The sequence below is a fragment of the Cyprinus carpio genome, chromosome B25 (assembly GCF_018340385.1).
Source record: "Cyprinus carpio isolate SPL01 chromosome B25, ASM1834038v1, whole genome shotgun sequence".
NCBI classification, from domain to species: Eukaryota; Metazoa; Chordata; class Actinopteri; order Cypriniformes; family Cyprinidae; genus Cyprinus; species Cyprinus carpio.
Window position 1 is genome coordinate 14,131,394 of NC_056621.1, and position 19,835 is coordinate 14,151,228.

The following is a 19,835-nucleotide window of genomic DNA, read 5'->3' on the forward strand; positions in this document are numbered from 1 at the left end:
ATTAAGGCACCAGGCAAGATACTTTAATATCTATTTAATATTTAATATCTTATAATACCAAATCAACACCTGTATTCAGGTGTGTACAATGATGATTACATCAGGCCTTTGCTATTTTTACAAGGACAGATAATTATTATTGTAGACCAAAAAGGTAGATTATCAAGTTTTTAAAAAGTATATGATGACTACATAACGCTTGGCAGAGCTTTAAACTTTGGAGTTTTATTAAATGATTGTATAAATATAGATTGCAGCAAATCTTTTGCAAGTGTTACATGTAACGTAATTTAATTACAAAATAAATGTAACTTTAATAAGTTAGTTACTCAGAAAAAAAGGGCAATTGAATTACAGTTACTCATGAAAATGATTACATTCATAAATGTTTTAAGAGAAATTAAATTCCTTGTAGTAAATTTAATTCTGTAGGTTTTTGTGTTCCGTTCCATAATAAGATTTGTGAAATCAAGTAATGTTTCAAGAATAACATAGCATGCACCTATACATTTCTGCCTTCCTTGAGTACAAAAAGTATCAGTACCCTTAAAAAAGGTTGTATAAACCATCATGATTTAATGTAAATAGATCAGTGTTGAATCAAGGCCAGTCGTTTTATAAACATTTGAAATCTAAATCCAACAAAATACACAAAACCATAGGCAGCATCATAAAATTTATTAAAAAAAAAAAGACAAATACAAAATCAATACAGAAATCATTTTTATTAACACGATTGTCATGCATCAGTAAAGCAGCACATGGTTTTCCACTCTTCAACATGTCTGGAATAAGAACATTCAAGTTTTAAACCAGGGGCGACTAATGAGGTTTAACCACCTGGACGTTTTAACTTGACTGGCACTGGTCCGTAAATAATCATACAGAGATCTAAGCTATGGAGGTATTCCTCAATCCAGCTTTGGATGAAGCCCAAGACACACGGGTGACATTCCACCACACCTGTAATTCTTCAGTGGAGAAAATCATGTAAACATGTAGAAGATCTCCTTTCAATAAACGTGACCAAGTTTTATATCCTATAAAAAAGGCACAGGTTTTAAATAAACCAATTCTGACAGGTAAACTCACAGCCTGAAAAGGCCAATGTACAAAAACACACTTAAATCAGATCTTTGGTTTTATATTGCTACAGTACAAGATTCAAAAATAGCCACTATAGATATGCATGTTAAATTAATGACAAGAAAGGCCAGCACCCATTCATCACTCATCAGAAGGTCTAAGGCACGAATGCAAACTAGTTATTGGCAGTTAACAAGAGTGCAAATAGATAGTCCCAGATAAAAAGAAAATGCATAATTAGTAATTAAATAAATATAAAACACCATCACCATGTAAATAACCCTCTGCTTACAACAGCAGTGGACACAAAACCCTCCCAACACACTTCTCTCACCCTATAAAGAAGATTGGTCTCCATTTCTGGCAACCAGCAACAAGTCAATAATGAACGTGAGCATGTCCAGATATTTATCCAAAGAGAACAAAAACCACACAACATTTAACACACAACAAATACATTACGTAAGAGGAAGTACTTCAAAGATGTGAGATTCAAAACGACTCCAGTGACTCTCAAATCTCAGTACGTGTGTTTTGTAAAACATCTCATCCAGTTTGGTTTTCATCACACAATGTCCTCAACCTATCGCAGCTTTCTCCTCCTGAGGTATCCGCCGCGCTGGGCCTTGTTCAAGCGCAGGCCCAGGTAGAGGACCAGCTTGATGGGGGCCAGAACATTGATCACCCAGCCCTGTGGGGCACAAAGATAAGAAGGTTAGGGTGAAAACATGGTCAGTGATTGTATTAAACACTGCTGGATGAGAAGTTTAGGCTGTCGCACCATGACGGCGTGAGGGAAATAGCCGTTGGTCTGGTCTTGCAGTCCCACAGTGGTCAGTTCAGCAGCTACGTAGCGTTCAGGGGTGGGCTTGTCCAGGGTGGGCTTCCTGATCTTTGTCATCTTGGTAGCCACGAAGAAAGGCAGCACACTCTGGTGACAGACAGATTTGATAGTATTCACTAAATTGTACATTTGTAAACTACACACTTGTCATTTAAACAATTACATTTCTTTCCTCTTTATTTCTACCTCTGTATATAGTGCATTATTTAATTTTCTGTTTATTAAATTCTCACCCTCAAGTCATCCTAGGTGTATATGACTTTCTTCTTTCAGATGAATCGGAGTTATTTTAAAAATTGTCTTTGATCTTTAAAAGCCGTTTCATGCCACTCAGCGGGTGTTGCATTGCTTCAGTCCAAAAGAAGTGAAATAAAAAGCGCCCATCCATAAAAAAAAAAAAAAAAAAAAAAAAAAAAAAAAGTGTCTCGCATTCTAATTAGTGACTGTTGTTTTGTTTTGATCTCTCCGCTGTGTTTCTGCGTGCGTCATTTCTGAGCGGCGCATGCGCAGCGCTGAACTCACACGTCATCCACCCGGAGCTGCTTCCATTTACAACAGTGAGTGCAAGCTAGATTAAAGTGATTATTACTTTTTGAATATGGATATTTTTCTTACAAAAACGCATTGATTCGCTACAGGAGGACTTTGTTCACCCCCCAGAGCTGTGTGAGACACTTTTTATTAAAGATGGGCGCTTCACTTCCTTTGGACTGAAGCAATGCAACACCCGCTGAGTGCCATGAAACAGCTTGAAAGATCAAAGACAATTGTAATATAACTCCGACACCTTGATGCCTTGAGGAAGAGTAATTTTATGGGACAATTGCATTTTTGGGTGAACTGGATTAAAAAAACACCTAAAATTAAACACCTTTTAGCTGTACAGTTATAGTGTGTATTTTTTTACGGCCCTCAACAGTCTCTGTATTAAGAGTCAAGACAAAATAGACAGTCATATACACCTATGATGCCTTGAGGAAGAGTAATTTATGGGACAATTTGCATTTTTGGGTGAACTAACCCTTTAAGAGTCAAGACAAAATAAATAAATAAATAAAATAAAAAAAAAAAACACCTTTTAGCTAATTAGTACAGTTCTTGGTGTATTTTTACTGCCCTCAACAGTCTCTTGTATTTGACGTACACTACCATTAAAAAGTCTGGGGGCAGTAAGATTTTTAATGTTTTTGAAATAAGTCTTTCATGCTCACTAAGAAGGCATTTAATAGAAAATTAATTAATTTGGTATATAGTAACGGTACATGGAAATAGTAAAATCACTTTTGTAATTTAATACATTTTAAAAAGTCATTTATTCCAGAATAAACTCCAGTTTTTAGTGTCACACGATCCTACAGAAGTTCTTCTATTACACTGATTTGGTGCTCAAGAAACATTTACTATTAATAATGTTGAAAACAGTGCTGCTTTATATTTTTGACTGAAACAGTCATACATTTTATTTAGAGTTCTTTGATAAATAGAAAGTTCAAAACTTTTTAAAATTGAAAACTTTAACTGTTTTATTTCTTTACTCTCACTGTTTATTTAACAGGCCCTTGCTCAATAGGTCTTTTCATGCTCACTAAGAAGGCATTGCTAAATAAATTAAAAAATATATATAAATAATATTTATTCCCGAATAAACTATACACGATCCGACATACATTTACACACACACACACACAGGCCTGAAACTTTTGAACTAGTGTGCATTTAAAAAAACAAAAACAATCATTTAATTTAATGCTGGTTCTATCACCTGGATGATGATCCCTTTGCACTTGTACTCTGCTTGAAGTCCAAAGTCAAAAAAAACCCACAAAAACCTGAAAATTAAAAAAATAAAAAAACCAAAAAAAAAAAAAAAACCAACATCAATAAATAGACCAAAAACTAATAATTTCTAAATGCAACATGTAAACTAAGGCATCATAACATTATAGTACATTATAGTGTAGTGTTATTTAATTAGTGTTTTTACTATTACTATTAAATATCCAATATCGACTGAAACAATAAATAACCATAAATAAATAAATCTAATAACTTTACATAAGGTTGTTCAGTTCTAATAACTTGAAAAGTTTTTTTCCGTAACAATTATGACCACATATCTCTGTGAAGTATACTGTGAAGACACTCGCCTTGGTGGAGGAATAGATGGTCAGCAGTGGGACGGGGAACATGCCACTTGCAGAGGAGATATTTAGGATGACACCCTTAGCTCTGCAATGAAAAAAAGCTAACTTTATTTCAGCTAATCACATTTGACATTGACATCAAATAGGGTATATTTCCAGCTGTGGAAACCTGAAAGCCGCAGTCACCCACTGTACTTCAAAACACACGTCTAATGATGGTCGCCATGTGTGTTGCCATGGCACCAGCTTTCTCATGCAGTACCCCTGCAGCCGCAGTAGAGTGCTGGGGAGTGCAGAGGGTTGGACCTATTTGTACAAAATTTGCCCAGCTCCATTATTGGCCCCAGAAGTGCACGTGACTCAGCAGCTGCCAATGGGATCAGTGCACTGTTGCTTTTCAATTTCACACAAAGAGTGGGGAGAACAGGAGGGGAGGAAAAACCCTGTTTTTAAAAGCTGCACTGAATTCCTTTTTAGTGACAGCGGCTGTGTTAGGAATTCCAGTAAGATGCTGGAAGGATGTTTTTATATTTGTACACCAGGACTCACCTTGCCTCCATTCTGGGCAGCACCAGACGAGTCATCTGGAGGAAGAAAACAGGACAAAAGAGAGAAAAAAAACGAGTTCTCACATGCTCCAAAATGACTTGAGACAACATAAAAAAAATCTGAAACACTAATATATCACTCCTGCATTAGAGAGAAAGGGAGTGAGGGAGGGAGAGAGAGAGAGAATGCGTGGGTGGTAAACACGGGGAGCGTTGGTGGAGATCAGCAAAACACAGGGAGAGAGAACAGGTACAACAGTAGAAAGAGTACATCAAAGCAGTCACGTTGCAGTACTTTTAAAATTTTAAATTTTCAAAATTCCGAATTCCGAAACCCTTCACCGGCCCAATATGTTGTTTGTGTCTACTTACTTGGCACACTGAGGTGATGTTGACATTGATCATGGTGGTGATGAACTATGAAAGGAAATTAACAGGTGAATATTCGTTAACGACAATGGCTACTAAAAATGAAACCTTCCTCTTCCGAAAAAGAAATTACTCACGTTTTCCAAATCAGGGATGTGGAGGAAGAATTCAGGGTATGTATATGAGATTCCCACATTGTTCACTATAAATCACGAGACAAAAATAGAAAATCGGATGTGGTTGAATATGATTGAGATTTTGTATCTGAAATAAACATGTTTCAAGAATCACCACTAGGTGGCGATAAAGCATTAGGAATGAGACTTGAGCTCTAAACGACATGGTAAAAAAAAAAACTATCACGATTTCAGGTATCAAAAAAAAAAACATTTCTGAGAAGATGAGGCCAGATAAAAGAGGTTTCAAAGCAATACTGGCAGGGAATCGTGAATTAAAGTTGCGTGCGTGTCGGCTTTCCGACAACTTTGAGGTTTGGGTTACTTACAAGATGTAACGACGTAAAAGAAACTTACCAAGGACTCCAATCTCCAGTCCAGCAAGACCCTTTTCGATTTTAGGATAGATATCATTCTGACTGTAGTCCACAGCGATGGTTTTTGTTTCCACATTATATGCGCTTTCTGTAAATAGAGACATAAAAGACACTTAATGCAAAGAAGCAATGCAAATCCCCCCTCATCATTCCAGCTGCAGACCTAATATTGGCATTGGAGAACTCTGTCCAAGATCAGGCATCCCTGCTATTGCTGCTGTTCTAAAAATAACATCTCTGGGACTTTGTCCATTGCACCAAAACACAGTTTTCTTGTCAGCAGGGGGCGCTGCGTACCAAAGAAAGGCTGTTAGAGGAACTTCCTACATCTCCCCTCCCCTCCTCTGCTTGTTTGAGGTGCCTGCAGCAATTAGAATTTATTGTCCAAAGGCTCATTTGTCTAAACACTGTTCCAGTGAGTTATAAGAGGAAAATTCCTCTAAGGTCTCGCAGTGAGAAACGTTTTTTTTTACTCTAAGGTTTATTTTAAGAACAAGAATGCACATAAATCAGCTCCAAAGTCTTTTGTTTTTGTCCAGAGGGCTTGTGGGATACTGCTCTGGGTGATTTCTAACACCCCAAATGGAGGATGATCAATGCAAATGTGAGGTTTGAGAACCAGATTTGGCAAATTACATTCTGGTTTGTGACTAGCCATAACCTCCCCCCCTTCCACCGTTCTGTGATGACAGCACGACTGTGGTACTGGCAGACTGGGATTTTTCCTCTTCCAACCTCAGCAGTTAAGCGGCTACATTTAAGACAGCTTAAAAGTTGATTATAGTTACATTTTATACTAATTAAAAAAAAACGGTTTGCATCCATATGGAGCTTAAATGATTCCTGACAGGATGTTTGAGTTAAATGGGTGCTTTCAAGAGCTGATCATGAGCGAGTTAAGACACTCTGGCAAGGCATTGTTACTTCATTATTCAGTGCACACACTGAGGCCAAATGAGTACAAAAATATCTCCCATTCACAATCTCATGCCCGGTCATGCTCCATTCATACCAAAAAGAAATGGAGGGTTAAAAAGTGCAAATTAAGGGCCAAAAAAAAAAAAAAAAAAAAAAAAAAAAAAAAGGCATGAGCATCTTCATGAGCATGGTTCAACATTTCTAGTTATTTTTTTTTATCTTATTTTTTCCAACTACTGAAATATTTTTAGTTGTCAGTAATGACTGACATTTTATATTAAATATTAATAATAACAACAATATATTATTATTATTATTATTATTATATTACCATTTAATTTTTATTTAATATAAAATGTCAGTCATTACTGACAACTAAAATATTTCAGTAGTTGAAAAAAATAAGATAAAAAATAATTAGAAATGTTGAACCATGCAAATTAAATAACTGAATTTAATAAAATAAAAATAGTTAGCTTATTAATGCATAAAATATTAATGCATCCTATAATAAATAAATAGTACTTCTCACAATAATTCATACAACACACAAAATTAACTTTACTAATAACTATTATATTACAAAGACTAGCTTGGTTCATAGCATATGAAGAGATAAAGCAGAAATTGCTTTTACAATGAAAGCCTCAACAAATGCCTCAAATGAATGATTGACGGAAACTTCATTCCAGGTGATTATACGGGAAACAATATCAGTTGTGATCCTTCATACGTCTGATTAGTCTACTCTAAACGGTAGATGTTTGGCCATACAGCACTCAGGGGACTAGTGACAGACTGAAGAACCTTCAGGCTACATGTACATCATCTGAGCAATTATCTAGCATCTAAAGAATTCTCATTTACTGGAACAGGAAAGGCAAACAGTGGTTCGGCCCTATTCTGAGAAGTTTCGTGCATGACCCCTGGAGCTTGGCGTGGACCTTTGACTGTGCACTCCTGCCAGCCTGCATCAGCTCTCCGCCCAGTCAGTGAACCAGGCCCCCACTCTGCCTCTCAGGCCAGGGCTAAAAATAAACTCTATTTCATTAACATCAGAAGGACTGTCTGTCATTCACAGAGATGAGCACTGCGGTTTGCTAACACACACACGGCCAAATACTGACCGAGAGACTTTGCCACGTCGTCGAGCTTCTCCTGGGAACGGCTGATGAGCATCATGGAGAATCCTCGTCGAGCAAGCTGAGAGACAGAGAAGATAGTTTGAATCACCTCATTTATGACAAAGAGAAACATTGCAAAGCATTTGTTAACAGTTGCCATTAAAACATCTCAAAAAGTTGCCCACGTCAGCTTCTTTGGCCATTTTCATGGTAAAAACCATACTTGAGTCAGTACTGGAATATAAAATAGAACATTTGACTTATATTTTCCTCAGAAGTCTACAACTAAATATTGATTAACTTGATTGCAACATAATATAACTTTTTAGAGAGGTGGAAATATTACCATATAATATCTGACAGACAGTAAGCGCTGACAAAATCTCACATTTTTTAGATAACAAAAGGTTTATATCCTCTCCTAAGGTTAATATGAAAAAAAAAAAAAAAAAAAAAAAAAACTTGAAGCAAGCTAGTTACTTGATTTCAATGAAAAATGTAAACATTGTGTTGTTTTCAAAACATTTTCTGAACTCTGACCAGCACAGCAACAGTGGCTCAACCAATGGTGCGGGTTTAGGGGCGGGGCTATTTCTTTGTTTGACCAATGACAAATGAGGGGAGTGTTTGAGGGAAACCTGTTTGAAGACAGTAATTCTTTTTCACAAATGTGGATTACTCCATTTACTTTTAACTATTTTGAAAAAGCTAAAGACGAAGCTGAATGTTAACTTCAGGAGTGAGCAGTGACATGAAAGAACAGCTTTTAACTGTACGAGTTATGTGAGGTAACAGGTCTTTTTCCACCAGCAGTCTTCTAGTCACCCTCCTTCTCTTGGCCTCAGAGTGAAACCTCTGTCTTGTGATGAGTCACTGTGCTTTCCGTGGAGCGAAGAGATAAATAAGAAGAGAAACCCTTACCTCCTCCGCATAGGATTTCCCAATCCCATCCGTGGCTCCCGTCACAACTGGAAAAAGGAGAAAGAAAGAGACAGGATGAGTGTTTGCGGCAGCTTAATTACCAATTTTTTTTTTTTTTTAGCAAAAACAAACTTGTCAAATGGTAAATTTAAGCAAAGATTACTCGAATAGACCAAGTTCAAATCAAAACAATCCTACACCTGCCAAACTCCTATCTAAGGGAATATAAAATTAAAGGGTGTCATTTTAAATAATGTTAAAGTACTACTATATTTAAACTTAATACAAAATCTGTTTAAAGTAGCAATTCGTAGGTTGATTTTCCTGAAAAGCGCAAGTACTGACATTGAGAGAGTTCAGTGGAAATAACCACCATAGTTAGTTAATGGTGCTTTTGGGAAACGCACCCCAGCTCAACATGGTAACACTGGCTCAAATAATGGGCCTAAGGCGGAGCTATCAGTTCAACCAATGGCAGATGATAGAAGTATTAATCATTTACTTCAGCCTCATTTTACACAACACAGCGGTTCTTTCTTAAAACTACAGTGCATAATTTTTGATGTTAAAATACTCTTAGCCTAACATGTGAAGGAAACAATAGACAAACCATTTCTATTTTAATGTCCTTAAAAAGTGTAAACACTTACTTCTTGTGCCATTTTCAAAGCATTTGTTGTTTGAGAATCACGACAAGCCCAACATGGCAACACTGGCTTGTATATCTCAGCTTAACACATTAAAAAAAAAAAAAATGAAACAATATATGAAACCCATTTCTAGGTTGATTTCCTTAAGAAGTACAAATACTGTGACTAAGGCATTTTAAAAACATTTTATCATTTTAAAATTCCGACCAGCAACACTGGCTCCACCAATAATGCGAGTCGGGGGTGTGGCTATCAGATGGGAGACATGTTCGAAAACAGTCATATTTGACATTCCATTTAGTGACTCTAGCGGCACAGAAATGACACCTTCACATTTACAACCATTCGTTGAGAACCAAAATGTGTTTTTAGTGACCATAAGTCCACCTAGAAATCTGACTTTGAATGAATTTGCCATTAACAAGTCTTTTTGTATTTTTACTTCTATAGCACTTCACTCTGACCTAAAAACAGCTTGTAGTCTGACCAGACACAGAGTATTTAATATTACTTATGTCCCATGATGCTTGTTTTGCCAAACGTACACAGAAATACAAAAAGCGAGCATTAAGACACAATGTGTGATGGCTGATCCAAGTGTGGTATGGGCAGTGGTCATTCGCAAGAACAGGGCTGTGGGGGAGAGTGGGGGGGGTTATGACGTCTGTAGAGCACGACAGCACAGGAGGGGTGAGGAGGGATCCTGGGGGCTGCTAAAAATAGAAACCAGAGGGAGAAGGGGGGGCGGATGGGGGAATGGGAGACTGCGCAAAGTCAGATGTGGGTAGAAAGTGAGAGAGCACGACAACGGGAGTGAGAGCACTGGATCGAAAGACAGAAGGAACAAAAGACAAAGTGATTCACAAGCTCCTTTTCAAATTCATCCTAAGAATGAAGCACATCCTAGTTTGTCTTAAGGGAACAAATTACATTAAAGAGATAGGTCATCATGTCAAAATTACAGTTATTTTTGAAAAGTCATTTACTCGCTCTTATGACTTTTTTTTGTCCTGTGGAATAAATATAGTCTGAGGAATGTCTGTGTCCATACAATCGAAGTCAATGATCACCAGAACTGTCTAACTGTCAACATTCTTCAAAATACCATATTTTGTGATTTGTAAGAAAGTAATTCAGGTTTTGAACAACACAAGAGTGGGTGAACTATCCACTGAATAACTGCCAAAGAGATATGACTGAAGAACAAAATTCATTATGAATGTCTAAAACACTGTACATATTTCCTTCGTTTGATAAAAACATCCAAATTTAGTCAAAAATCCTTCAAAAAGTCAGAACAAAAAGTAAAATGCTCTTGGAAGCATTCTTAGAAACATTCCTCAATCAAAAGTCACCAAAAACGAGATAAGATGTCGTGCATGGGGTCACATTTCACAAAAAATGTGGCACGCGTTTCACATTTTCCCTAAACTTGAGGAATTCCAAGCTTAAAGTCAATTGTGAGAGTGTGCATATGCACCAGAACACTTCAAACATGGAGAGAAAAGGGCTTGGGGACAATTCCCAAAATCCATGAAAGGACAAGAACATGTTCAGCCACATCGTGGGCCATCAATCCATCGCTGTAGTCATAAACCATCAAAATTTGACACATAATCCAAGACTAATCAACATCTAGATTACTTAGATACCTGGGGAGCATTCTGGAAGACGATTTTAATGCATGATCATGATCACAAATAAACCGCCGTCTGTCAAAACCCAAGACTATCCCACAGACACACCTAAATCTGTGACAAACCATGAAGATGCATGTATGCGGCAACACTATAAAAGCCACCGATGCTTGATACTTCTGAGAGCATGAGTATTTTGTTAGCATGAACGTTATTAAAAGCACAAAACAAATGTATAAAAATAGGCCCAGAACAGCCCCCTTTGCAGGCAAGATAGCACGAGCAGTCGTGCTCCGGTACGTTCACGAACAGTACGTTCAGAAATACGGAGCCGCACAGGCCCTCCTCCGACTCTATATTCCAGCGCTAAAAAAAGCAGCCGAGTGAGTAAAAATAGCTGCCTCGTCTGGAACAGCCGCAGCACTTGAATACCAACAAGATGCTGCCCGCTCACCCTCAATCTCTCTCTCTCTGCATCCCCCCAGCAACCCAGCTCATTGTAGAGCCTTCGGGGAAAAAAAGAAAAAGCTGACCGGTTTTTATGGAACAGGGATTTTATGCTTGCAGCGGAGGACAATCGTGAACGAAAACAGTGCTTACAGGCTCAAAAAAAAAAAGCATCGGAGGCCAGTGTAGTGTAATTAAAAAGAGGGATGAAGGGGATTTGGCTGTCCACAATCAGACCGCTACTGTATGCAATCTGTCACATCACTCTCTCTCTCCCTCCATGAATGAACCATTCCCGTTTTTGGCTCGGTAGCACTGCAGAATGCTAACACCTCCGCCCACTCCCCCCAAAGCAGCATCTTGCTTTAAATAGCACAAGCCAGTCACGTGGCCAGCAGGAAAAACCACACACCAGAGCAGTTCAGCACCCAAAATAGCATCTATACTCGGATAAAGGTGGATTGAAGAAGAAAAAAAAATGATGTGGGGGTAAGAGGGTGCAATATCAGAAATAGCAGCAAAAAGTCACATGCCTGCCGAAAAAAAAAAAAAAAAAAAAAAAAAAAAAAAAAAAGAGGTGAAAAATCAATAGTTCTCCTCGCAACAGTCTCCTCCTTGCAAAAAATTAATTAGAACAGAAAAGGGCAGAAATAATTCAAAACATCTAAATATAGTGCTGCTATATTTTTGGATGCTGGTGCGGAGGTAGATGCTTTTTTTTCCTAGCGAGAAAACGCATTGCCGTTAAATTTGTGCAAAAGTAACACCTGTCACGGACGACTGAGGTAAAAGTACTGTAAATGAGTGGCTTATTCAGGACACTAGAGAACATTCACAGTTTTATTCAAGGCGTGCAGCTATATTGTGCTTAATAGCAAATTGTAAAAACACCAAAACAGGATCTAAACAGTTAAAATTAGTGCAAATAGTGCATTTTTTTTTTTTTTTTTTTTTTTTTTTGGGTAGAAACTGAATTCAAATATTGATTAAATATAATGAGATTAAACGTTGTTTTTGAATGTTAGCACACTGTAAACAAGAAAAATGGTATCTAAATGGTCAAAATTAGTGCAAAGTGTTGTTTTTTTTTGGTTAAATGTATATTTTTGTCAAAGAAATGCAACATACTAGAGGCCTTTCACATTTTTTGTAAAATGTGACTGTGCTTGACATTTGCAAAAATAAACAATTTAAAAAAAAAAGAAAAATGGCATCTAAACAGTTAAAATTAGTACAAATAGTGCCTTCTCTTGTTAAAACCAAATTAAAATTGTGGCCAACGAGATCCAATTAAACGTATGCTACACGCCGTGCCTCACGATAGCAGGTCGGAATGGGATGTGAATTGTAAGTGTAATGTTAAACGCCAGATGGAAGATTTCCTTTTTCCAGGAAATAAATAAATAAATGGAGCCGAGTCGTGACAGAGAAGAGAAAAGGGAGGGAGGGGGCTCGCAGAGGGCGAACAAACAGATTCGGGAGGGGGGAAAGGGGCTCTTAGTGATGGAGACGGAGGGGATGAGCAAGAGATGGAGGATGGAGATAGGCTTAGACAGAGAGAGGCGGAGGGGGGTAGCAGTTTTACCCAGCATCCTCGGTTCTGGCACGTGGCAACGAGCGTGTTAGTCACATGAACGGCAGCGTTCCCTTTGAAGCCCCCCCACCTCTTCAAAGCCCTCCCTTGAACACAAGAGCCAGCCATACACTGTCATCATTCACGGCGCACAAGGGTTCACACATTCACAAGTTGCGCAGTCTGCGTTCACTCTCTCACACGCACCGGGGAATACGTTTCATTCACATTGTCCCCTTTTAGCTAGCATGAATGGGCTAACGGTGCTATTCACAAACTTGTGCGTTCACAATCAGCAAGAACAAGAAAGTTGAGCGTTAGCTGTATTGTAACAAGTCATGTAACATGCTTACAAGTTTCACCCGGACTGAGAAAGGCCTAGGCCAGAGCGGGTTTTAAACAAGAAAAACTCCTTGATTTGAATGTCAAAGCAAGTTTGTGTGACACAGTCGCCCCCATCCCCGTGAATGACTGCAGCTCTATTACATAACTGTGATTCTCAAACACATTTAGTGTTCTAAGGAGGGATGAAGTGAGCCACTGGAGGACAAGAGAGATGGGGAAGGGTGGGTGGGCGGTGATGAAGCTCTAATTCTGGCTTCCTCGCGCTGCTCGGTCAGCATCACAGAGAAAGGCCAACAGTGCACTGCACCAGACACATAAACTCAACCTGCTAGTTGGGGACCAACAATAACAAGTCTCTCTCAACCCATACAGGAACACACTGATGGACTGGAAAAGATAGTGGCTCCATAATGGAACTTCTGTTGCTGGTGTTGATGAAGTCTCTTCATATAAAGTTAAGTGAACTGAAAAAGGGGAATGTGACTAAACCGGTCAAGAACATGTTTGAGGCGCCGTTTACACAACAACATTTTCAGCCAAAATCGAGAAACTTTATGCGTTTTGCCTGTTCGTTTACATGACAATGGTGTTTTGGGGACTGAAAACGCATATTTTTGAAAACAGGTTTCAAAGTGCAAGTTTTTGAAAACGGCACTGTTATCATTTCCGTGTAAACACCCAATATGGGAATCTTTGAAAACGGTGAAGTCATACACGTGCATAGTACCGTGTTAGCTATGTAGAGATGTGCAGTACGTGTCAATTTTAAAAGGCAAGAGCGAACAAACATACACAACAATGGCGGAGTACATGGGACTGTTGTTGCTGCTCTAGAGTTTGCTAACCTTCTCCAGCAAAGTGTGGATTTACTTAGACGCATTATATACAACATATAGTTCCCTACAGATACTGTTTACTAACAAGGTGACAGCGCCAACTACTGGCCTGGCATACGTAATACAGCGTTTTTGGCCGTTTTTGTGGATGTGTAAATGCGAATCGTTTTAAAAATGTTGTTGTGTATGTGAAACTTTTTAAAAATGCAAGGGAAAAACTTTTCCATTTTTGACTACATCGTTGTCGTTTAAACGTAGCCTGAGTCATATCTTACCCCTAAATCTAAAAATAAATTATGAAAATAAAGAATTATGATATTCATAAATGATTAACAAAATGTATTTTCTCAGTTCAGGTGGAATAATATGCAAAAATTACATTACATTAATATACATAATATTTTATTAAAAATAAAGTATTCTATTGCCTTAATACTAGATAAATTACTAAATTAAATTAATGCACAAAATAAATTTTACTATTAGCATGAGGATGGGAATCCCCAATGAACAGAATCAAATTATTTAGAGTATATATATATATATATATATATATATATATATAAATCATATATACTGTAATAAGAATTTGGGGTAATATGTGCTTAACTGTTGCAATATCATCATGCAAAATAAATCTTGTTCTAAAATAAACAATGCCCTTTTTAATTTTGAGGTAAAATGTGCTACTCAGACATGTATTAATTATCAGAATGAGATCTGATAATGAACCTTAGATGCTTATTGTCAAAAAAAGTGATGTCATAGAATTAATTTTAGGTTTAATAGTTCTATTGTTCGTTAACACATTTGTGATTCCTTATAAAAGAATGCTGCCTGGGTTTCCTCAGTAATATGTATAATTTAATAATGCAGAGAGAGAGAGAGAGAGAGAGAGAGAGAGAGAGAGAGAGAAAGAAGCCACATCTGACTAATAACAATGGTCTAAAAAAAGCCTGTGCTTCTACTGCTGCAAGAACATCATGCACACTAAACCACTGGCTTACAACCTTTACCACAGCGGTGCAGTCCCCAAGACAGACACCAGGGGTCTCCCGTAAGCGACTCAGGCGAGGAATGCCTGGTTGCTACAGGAACACACCACAGGGCCTTTCTTCTTGGTTCGTCCTCATACATTCCTCTTTATGACTCACCTTTAATGTACTGCAAATTCAGCACATTATACCTTCAAAAAAACAACAACATGATCTTATGATGTGACCTCATACCGTCAACATGCAAGTGAACGAGTCTGTAAGATGAAGGGGAAGAGGAGGGGGAGACTGCACACGTGTCAAGGAACCAGCAGTTACATTCATACCGACGTGGAAAGAGTTTCGAGATCTGGAAACAGACTCTTGCTCAACCTGACAAGACCTGTGCTTCTGGATTGGCAGGAAGAGGAACTAGTTTCCCCCTCCCATCTCCACCTAGTCACCCCCAACCTGTGAGTGATAGCACACGTTAAACTGAACGAGTCTGACTGGTACCCTGCTTTTTTAGTTTCAGGGAGTGGCATTCATCACCTCCATATTTGACATCACACGGACAGAATGAACGAAGGAAACGTGAAAAGGAGTGGTGGCATCTATAAGCAAAGGGGTGATTCTTGCAAAACCTGCTGGGAAAATGTGCAGGTCATATTTCACTCAAAAAAAAATTCCCTTAATTTTAATTTTGATTATACCTGTACTTGATCATTTAGGGTGAATTCAAGAGGATTGGGAAGACACACACACACATATTTTTTTTTAATTCATTATTTGACAGGGACACTGAAGAGTCAGAAAACTGCCCCATAATTAGCTACAGAGCTAAATTTCATCTGCTGTCCCATATATGCATTTTTTTCTACTGATATTTTACTTGACAATTTATTTTGTGTGTGTTTGCTTGTGTGTGTATAATTGGAAAGCAAAATAAATGTTCAAATAAAATATCAACTTATATTAAATGTAATAGGAGCAGGTTGGCAAAATATATTTAACCGTCTTAAAAAAAAAAATTAAAAAAAAATCACAGTGGAAAAATATCCAATAATTTCAATAATTAGGCTTTGTCTATGCAACATTAGAGCTCTAAAAAGACCTATAATTGGTTTGGTCATTAATATTTACCAATTTTTTCCACTTTTACATTTAGTTCGTTCTTAAATGTCATGTTTATCGATAAATGGCACTAAATGTGGTAATAATAGCCACCTTTGACACACATTCAGCAGGAAACAAGTCCAACAACATTCTTCATAGATGATATAAGTTTTAAATGGCTGTATGAAGCATATTAAACTGTTAATACTGGCTTTGAGAAAAAAAAAGAAAAAAAAAAAACAGTCGCTTTTACTCACAATATATTTGCTTCTTTTTGGAGTGAAATATAATCATTTTATTAACAGGTGACAATAACCTAAAATCTAGAGGGTTGTCAGTTCAAAGCTTTCAAGCGGTGATGCCTTTCAACCCATCTTTTATAAATAAATACATTTTATTTTAAATAAATAAACAGAATCATCGCACTCTCTACAGAAAATACTGCGACCCTCAAATCGCTGTGCATGTGCACTACCCAAGCTGACCGCTAGGGGCCCTGAACAGTGCACCTGCTGCCTAGGCAACATCCTAGACAGTGAAAGACTAGGGGATGATGAGCCATTTCAAAATCTTTAACAGTGTGTCATGAGTTTTGAAGTAACAGTATTAAAGTGCGACTGCGTCAGGAGCAAATCTTCGCGCTGGCCCTCACGGCTTTTGAACATTTAGTCACACACAAGTCTCCCCTCACATGCCGCACGTGGTATGGACCCGCATTATAATTAAGATTGGCGTTTTAAACTGCGTCATGTTGCCAAAACCAACCTCGGTGCCCCAGTGATGGGACGAAGCGGACAACACCGGCCAAAAAAACACATCTTGTTAAAGACTGAGCTACATTTTACCCACGAATCTGCCAAAGCGACGTGAAAAAGCGGGACGCAGTCGGGAAACTGGATAACTGGGTCAGGCCGGGCACAAACGATTCAGGAAAAACTTGAAATGCGAAAAATGATAAACAGCCGAAAAAACAGGTTGTATAAAAACAACAATAAAAAAAAGAAAAAAAAACTAAATATGCGTTTGAAATAAAATGCAAGATTTGAGAATGATTTGTAACTATAAATCCAATTAGTCCATTTTCATATATTTGACCGAATATATCATATTTAAAGATGTCAGGCTGAAATTCCTGAATGACTCAGAGTGACATGCTATCTGCGCATAATATATGAGCGTATGGCGCAATCAGTCAAGCTGAGACACACGCATAAAATACTGACGCCTCTATTAGTCTGCTTGATCCTGACGATTACAAATGTGTGTGCGTGATACAAACATTCACTCTTAGTAAACGCCGACATAAATGCATTCAATTAACGTTACATCTGCTGCGCAAAAAGTTTAAATTATTAGCCCCTCCTCCCTCTAAATCCATGAAGTTCATCTTTATTTAGTTTCAGGCTGCGCCAAATGCGCATTACATTCATCCCACCCATGCCTCTCATTCCCAGCGCGTGTCGGTCAACTTACCTGCCCATTTTCCCAGTTTGGGAGAGAGTAGATCCCCGTTTCCCAGCACCCATATCCTAAAGCCAGAGATAATCATATACAGCAGCCACAGCGCCAGCGAGGCCGTGGTGAGTGCACCGACCCAGAAGAGCGCTCTCTCGGCAGGCTGGAGCGTCTCCACCGCGTTAAACGACTCCATGTCTACGGCTGGCTGTGTGTGGTGAATGACCTGCGGAATTAGTCGTTATGCACTGCTTCAGAGCGTCAATGTGTGCGCCCCTTTATAAGCAGGTTGTGGCATCACACCCCTACAACTCCTCTAACATACTAGTCTATCCAGATTTAAGTGCACACCTCCCACATACTCCGCCGCCGCCCATGCGAGCCCACGTCCATTGCTGATTGGCCGAAACTCGCGTCCGTCAACCGCAACTCACCGTTGATTGGCTGTTGTGCGCGTCAATCACAAAGAGCCCATTCTCATTCATTCGGTCGCCCGTTTCAATGGGGCGGACCGAAAACTCTTCTGAGTGAGAAGCGATTGGACAAACATTACGGTAACCCCCATTCAAATAATGTCATTGGTTGTGATTCAGAACTGGTTTTTCTGTTTCAGTCAGGGTTACGAAACCTCCAAACCCACGCTTCCAACGATCACCCCCCACACTATTTTATGAATGAAGTGTGTTGCTCATTGGCCACGCGGTCTCCTGTTGTCCCGCCCCTTCTGAGCAGTCACTGAGAGCCTATTTGTCAGCACGGACGCCAGTCACATTCATTCACCAGCGCTGTCACACCAATGAGTCATACTTTGGGAAAAAAAAGACAGGCAAGCTTATTTACTGCATTTTAGCTCGATAGGCACATGTATGACTCAGTTGTCCATTTTCCTGACCATGTTTGCGTTTCCAAAAGCACATAAAACCCTTCATGTATTTTAAATATTGCAAAGACATTTGTATTTATACAGACATAGAGACATATAGAGTCATACAGTACATAAATGCTTAGCTATATGTGGATATACACATAACCAAGCAAAAACTAAGCCATGATATTAATTAACCTTGTATTATGAGTCATATTTGACAGCATTTTTACACGTTTTGTGTGTGTGTGTGTGTGTGTGTGTTGGGGATGCAGTGTTTCTATAACAATAACACTGTTTTATGGTGATTAGAATGATCATTGAAAATAATGTGAATAAAGCAAATTATAATTATAAAATAACGTAATGTAATACATTAGCACCAATAAAAATGTCACTGGATGAGAAAGCAATGGATTTTACACCGTGAATAGCGTATGTAGCCTAAGCTACAGAGTTATTTTTGGAAAACTCTGCTTATTTTATAATGTAGACAAGCTTATTATTTCTATTCATTCAAACGGCGAACGTCCTCCACATAAAACTACAATGACCACACAGCGCAGTGCCGAAATATCGCGAGAACTCTCGGCGCGAGTAACGCGGAAGAGAGGATGGTTATGTAAACACATAGCCACGTAGTAGATATGCAGCTGAGCAACTTGTGAAAATACAGCGTAAACTGTTGCGATGCACATTTTTAATCGACTTACACATGCATGCGGGTACGAAGGTGATACGCAAGTGTTGTAAGCGGCGAGACTCGCATTCAGTCGGGTGTTTTGCTCTTGGCTCGTGCCTAGCTTGTGAGCTTGACATTCAGTCAGACTACACACACACACACTGGATCACTCCAACACATCCGTGTCCACTGTCGCCCATTCGCTTCACTCACGAGCCGAAACCGAACCGAGAATATAAGCCCACCGACACGTGAATAATTAAAGTAACACGTGCAACATGTAAACCACATGCTGTTTAGTAGAAAAAAGCAAGAAAAACGTCAAGAAAAACATTTTATTGTCTGTATTTTTAATTGTAAGACACTCTCACCGTGGAAGCCTTTTTCTCTATGTATTGCCCCCTCACGCTACTTTTAGTCTTTTTCTTATATCTGAAAGGCTCTTAACACACACAAAACGTTTTCAGTATGTCACAATATATCCACATTTCCTCACACTTGAAACACAAATAAGCAAACAGACTCTAAAATAACTCCAAACATTTTATTTTCTCTGACATGGGATAGGGAATACAGAAAGCAAAGCAGTATGATTACAAAATACGTGATTCATAACTTTTGTCATGTGTAAACGACAAACTTCCAGCTTTTAGATCTTAAAAAAAAAACACACACAACACACACACATCTTTTCTCGTATAAAAAAATATAAAAAAATAATCATTCACGAACAAACAATTAATCAAGC

At 38.4% G+C, this 19,835-nt stretch overlaps 1 protein-coding gene across 1 annotated transcript; it reads right to left on the minus strand.

Annotated features, from left to right (window-relative positions):
- Positions 1-710: 710 nt before the first annotated feature.
- hsd17b12a (hydroxysteroid (17-beta) dehydrogenase 12a) lies at positions 711-17,871 on the minus strand. The gene is made up of 11 exons (XM_042753038.1): positions 17,559-17,871; positions 8,508-8,554; positions 7,590-7,665; positions 5,525-5,632; positions 5,129-5,193; positions 4,995-5,039; positions 4,624-4,658; positions 4,070-4,159; positions 3,693-3,750; positions 1,868-2,017; positions 711-1,777 (listed from the first exon to the last, which is right to left on the minus strand). Exons 1-11 carry the CDS (start codon positions 17,734-17,736, stop codon positions 1,670-1,672), a joined length of 960 nt encoding a protein of 319 aa, XP_042608972.1. The 5' UTR covers positions 17,737-17,871; the 3' UTR covers positions 711-1,669.
- Between the last annotated feature and the right edge of the window lie 1,964 nt (positions 17,872-19,835).

Bases quoted from the DNA above. Each gene is read 5' to 3' on its own strand.
- hsd17b12a (XM_042753038.1), bottom strand. From the start codon at position 17,736: ATGGAGTCGTTTAACGCGGTGGAGACGCTCCAGCCTGCCGAGAGAGCG. The intron at 4,659-4,994 runs GTAAGTAGACAC...TTCTTCCTCCAG, and splicing joins ACATCACCTCAGTGTGCCAA to ATGACTCGTCTGGTGCTGCC. The intron at 2,018-3,692 runs GTGATAGAACCA...GTCTGTCACCAG, and splicing joins GCAAAGGGATCATCATCCAG to AGTGTGCTGCCTTTCTTCGT.